The sequence below is a fragment of the Salvelinus sp. IW2-2015 genome, unplaced genomic scaffold, assembly GCF_002910315.2.
Source record: "Salvelinus sp. IW2-2015 unplaced genomic scaffold, ASM291031v2 Un_scaffold10600, whole genome shotgun sequence".
Classification (NCBI taxonomy): Eukaryota; Metazoa; Chordata; class Actinopteri; order Salmoniformes; family Salmonidae; genus Salvelinus; species Salvelinus sp. IW2-2015.
The window spans coordinates 1-4,883 of NW_019951858.1; the positions used below are offsets into that span (position 1 = coordinate 1).

General features: G+C 46.0%; 1 protein-coding gene across 1 annotated transcript; it reads left to right on the top strand.

Annotated features, from left to right (window-relative positions):
• The first annotated feature begins 197 nt into the window (after nt 1–197).
• LOC112079967 (metalloproteinase inhibitor 2-like) lies at nt 198–4,332 on the top strand. The gene is made up of 4 exons (XM_070442468.1): nt 198–238; nt 385–464; nt 3,982–4,082; nt 4,186–4,332. The coding sequence occupies exons 1-4, from the start codon at nt 198–200 to the stop codon at nt 4,315–4,317; spliced, it is 354 nt and encodes a 117-aa protein (XP_070298569.1). The 3' UTR covers nt 4,318–4,332.
• The last annotated feature ends 551 nt before the right edge of the window (nt 4,333–4,883 follow it).

Below are 4,883 nucleotides of genomic sequence, written 5' to 3' on the forward strand. Positions count from 1 at the left end.
CCCATATGATGCCATACACGTTGTATGGCTGATGCAGGTAGTCTAGCGGTTAAGAGCGTTGGGCCAGTAACCGAAAGGTCGCCGTTTCGAGTCCCTGAGCCAACTAGGTAAAAAATCTGCACTTAATCATAATTGCTCCTGTAAGTTGCTCTGGATAAMWGTGTCTACTAAATGTACATTTGAACTGTGATTCATCCATGAGGAGCACACGTCTCCAGCGTGCCAATGGCCATCGAAGGTGAGCACTTGCCAAATGAAGTCACTTACGACACCAAATTGCATTCAGGTCAAGACCCTGGTTAGGACGACAAGCAAGCAGATGAGCTTCCCTGAGACAATTTCTGACAGTTTGTGCAGAAATTCTTCAGTTATGTAAACCCACAGTTTCATCAGCCGTCTGGGTGACTGGGCTCAGATGATCCCGCAGGTGAAGAAGCTGGATGTGGAGGTCCTGGGCTGGCGTGGTTACAATTGGTCTGCGGTTGTGAGGCCAGTTGGACGTACTGCTAAATTCTCTAAAACGACGTTGGAGGTGGCTTATGGTAGATTCAATTCTCTGGCAAACACTGTGGTGGACATTCCTGCAGTCAGCATGTCAATTGCACAATCTCTCAACTTGTGGCTTTGTGTTGTGATAAAACTGCAAATTTTTATAGTGACCTTTTATTGTTCCCAGCACAAGGTTCATCTGTGTAATGATCGTGCTGTTTAAACAGCTTCTTGATATGCCACACCTGTCAGGTGGATGACTTATCTTGGTAAAGGAGAAATGCTCACTAACACGGATGTCATTTTATTGGTCACATGTGTAACCGATGTGAAATGGCGATCTAGTTAGCGGTGGTGCGCGCTAATAGCCTTTCAATCGGTGACGTCACTTGRGCTGAGACCTTGAAGTAGTGGTTCCCCTTGCTCTGCAAGGGCCACGGCTTTTGTGGAGCGATGGGTAACGATGCTTCGTGTGTGACTGATGTGTGCAGAGGGTCCCTGGTTCGCGCCCGGGTCGGGGCGAGGGGGCGGACTAAAGTTATACTGTTACACGTGTTTAGCAGATATTGCGGCTGTAGCGAAATGCTGGTTTTCTAGCTCCAACAGGGCATGAATATCTAACAATTCCTTTACTTTAGATTGTGTGTATTAAGAATATATAAATATTTGGATGAGCAATGGCAGAGCGGCATAGACTAAGATACAGTAGGATAGAATGCAGTATATACATGTGAGATGAGTAATGCAAAATATGTAAACATTAAAGTGGCCAGTAATTTCAAGTCTAGACAGCAGCCTCTAAWATGCTTGTGATGGCTATTTAACAGTCTGAATTCCTTGAGCTAGAAGCTGTTTTTCAGTGTCTCGGTCCCAGCTTTGATGCACCTGTACTGACCTCGCCTTCTGGATGATAGCGGTGTGAACAGGCAATGGCTCGGGTGGTTGTTGTCCTTGAACTTTTTGATCTTCCTGTGACATCGGTTGCTGTAGGTGTCCTGTAGGGCAGGTAGTTTGCCCTCAGTGATGCGTTGGGCAGACCGCACCATCCTCTGGAGAGCCCTGTGGTTGCGGGCGGTGCAGTTGCCGTACCAGGCGGTGATACAGCCCAAGAGGATGCTCTCAATTGTGCATCTGTAAAAGTTTTAGGTGCCAAGCCAAATTTCTTCAGCCTCCTGATTGTAATCAAATTTGTGGATAAAATCTGAGCTAAATAATATTTTTATGCGTATGGAACCAACACTTTACATGTTGCGTTTTTWAAAATATTTTGTTCAGTGTAAATCAAAACTAGTCATTGAAATTACGTCTCTGCCCAGTGGGATGGGTGCTGTGCACGCACACTACTGCACAGACATACAGTACACACACATTTATTTGTAGTGTATGCATGTATCTCTTTCTCTAATGCATTGATCTGGCAGCTTATAACATCTGGCTGTCAGTTTTGGGTACACAAAATAAAAAAAATAAGTCAAGGACTTCTCACAAATATGAATGGTATCCATGGAAATGGCACACCTTCTTCCCTCCCATCCTGACCATTCCCTCTATGATCATCTCCCGAGTGGCGCAGCGGTCGAAGGCACTGCATCTCAGTGCTAGTGTCACTACAGACCCTGGTTCGATTCCAGGCTGTATCACAACCAGCCGTGATTGGGACTACCATATGGCGGCGCACAATTGGCCCAGCGTCGTCCGGTTTAGGGTTTGGCCGGGGTAGGCCGTCATTGTAAATCAGAATTTGTTCTTAACTGACTTGCCTAGTTAAATGAAATAAACACAAACACCATTGACTTAGAGGTTAGAGTATCCCACCCTGTGACTTTCAAGTGTTCGCTCCTCTTCAGAATCCCTCTGTGTCCTGATCATTTTGAGCATACATGCATACATACCTTAGTGTAGCAGTCCCACCAAGATCATCAAAATGAGTTAACCTCTTAGCTTTCTCTGCTACCCTAGAGTTTCTGCTGCACTCTCAACATGGGGTGCTCATATGACCTAGTTAAAAAAAATAGCAAGGGGGGAAATGGTGCCTATTTAGGAAAACATCATTCCTGCAAAAGTCGTTAAATAGGCAGCAGTCCTGAATCACTTTTACATTTTAGCAGACGCTCTTTTCCAGCGTGACTTACAGGAGGGTTGAGTYCTTTGCTCAAGGGCACATCGACAGATTCTTCACCTAGTCAGCTCTGGGATTTGAACCCGTGTCCTTTCGGTTACTAGCCCAATGCTCTTAACTGCTATGCTACCTGCTGCCCCTACACTTTTTCCCTGAGCTGAGCATTCTCTCTAGGGCTGGGAATTGATAGGGACCTCATGATACGATATCACGATACTTAGGTGCCGATACAATATATATTGCTATTCTCACGATTCTATATGTATTGCGACGCAATACTGTGACTGTATTGCGATTCCATAGTCCAAACAAATTGCTCACTATGTCTGCTGCAGAGGGACAAGAAAGCCYCGAGAAAATGAGTTTGGATCAGTCATGGAAATACATAAAAAATACTGCAGCCAACTAGTGCAAAAATAATATTGCGACATTGTCAAAACGATATCTTGTCGCATAATATCCCGATATGTAACAATATCCCCCACAAATATATCACTAGTTCTCTCTAGCCTGTTGTATACCCAGGGTRCTTAGTGCTCATTAGCCTCTGGGCCTGAATGAGGTCAGGAAACGAGAGAGGGGAAAAACTCCACGGAATGCAGGAGAGGGAGCCAGCCAGGTACACTGCTGGCGTGTGTGTTTTGCATCAGCCTCAGTCAGCGCCATGTGTATGAACTTGAAGTGGTTATATGTGCAGAAAAGCATGCGAAAGAGATCGGGGGGAGCAGTGAACTCCTCTGTATTTGTCTGTTCCATGCCATAAAGAGAACCCAAGGGTGTAGAGCAATGGCAGTCACCCCTGTGGAGTGTGTGTGTTTCTCTCTGGTGAATTTACGTTATTGTTATTGCGTATTGCTCATATTTTCCCTTCCCATAGCTGAAGCATGATGTAGTCAGAGGTCTTTAAKACACACAGGAACTACAGCTCGTTTATCCTTTCTTCAGAGGACAGAAAGTATGGTGTCACTACATTGTGTCCTGATTTCTTTCTCTCATTATTGCCGTCCCTGTCTCTGTCGCGCTCTCTCCCTTGATAATGTGCCTCAATCACTCCCTTGTTTATCAGTGAAAGCACACATCCCTCCCTGCCAATATGTGCTAACGAATCGTGATGTGATGTGGAATGGTACTGGCAGCTAGTTCACAACCTGAAACAGTCAAAACAAAGTTGTTTTGACTCGCTGTATTGTGGGTTGTGTTGGGGTTTATTGATGTAGGAACGACAAGCTGCCGTAGAGGCTGTTTAGGCTGCCTGGGCTCCATCTGCAGGTGGTTAAAGAGCTGTACTGTTGAGGGAAGTATTCAAACAGAAGATTGCTTGTTTTGTGTGTGTATTCCTGATGTCCTCTGACCCCATCTTTGTCTCCCTGCAGTGATCCGAGCGAAGGTGGTGGGGGAGATGGAGGTGGATACTGGGAATGATATCTATGGGAACCCCATCAAGAGGATCCAGTATGAGGTCAAGCAGATCAAGGTGAGAATACATCTAGGAACTTGAACCCCCCCCCCCCCTGAACTGGGGTTGTTAGATATAAGACCTGTGTTCATKTAACCCCTTACCTGTTATTGTGTTGTAGATGTTTAAGGGTCCTGACCAGGACATTGAGGCGATCTTCACTTCACCGGTCTCTGCTGTGTGTGGCGTTACCTTGGATACTAGCGGCAAGAAGGAGTACCTAATATCCGGTAAGGCTAGTCATCTGACCTGACCAGACACTGATGACCTGGTGTAATAATCTCCCTCCGCTGTGTGCTAGAAGTAGTCTGATCCCAGAGCTGTTTGTGTTCTCGTGCCTACTCCTACGGTTATTGGTATTACAATGACCATAGGAGTTGGCAAGACGGCACAAACAGATCTGGGATGAGGCTATGCTAGATGGTGCTGAGTGAGCACAACTGGAGCAGACGGAGTAGACCTAAAGAGGGACACAGAGGGGCATTAGATCATGCACGCTCTGGTTTCCCTACACACTCAGCTTAATTACAGGGAACACCAGAACAGGAACTGCTGAGGCTAGCGTTTCCTTCTTCTGGATTCTTTAGGACTCCGGACGGACCTCGGTATGGTGAAAACCAGTTTCTGTCCGACAAGCATTTCAACAACTCACCCCTCTCGTCCCTCACCACCTCTTCTCCATTTTCTTATCGCTGTCTGCCCTGATCTAAAGAGGGGGGGAGGCGAGTGAAAGAAAAGCTACTGTCTGATTTCAGTGACTCAGTTATCACGTTTCAGAACCACATCTGTTGTTGCTGTTTTAGAGAACCTTTCTTTCTC

Bases quoted from the DNA above. Each gene is read 5' to 3' on its own strand.
- LOC112079967 (XM_070442468.1), top strand. From the start codon at position 198: ATGAGGAGCACACGTCTCCAGCGTGCCAATGGCCATCGAAG. The intron at 239-384 runs GTGAGCACTTGC...GTAAACCCACAG, and splicing joins CGTGCCAATGGCCATCGAAG to TTTCATCAGCCGTCTGGGTG. The intron at 4,083-4,185 runs GTGAGAATACAT...ATTGTGTTGTAG, and splicing joins ATGAGGTCAAGCAGATCAAG to ATGTTTAAGGGTCCTGACCA.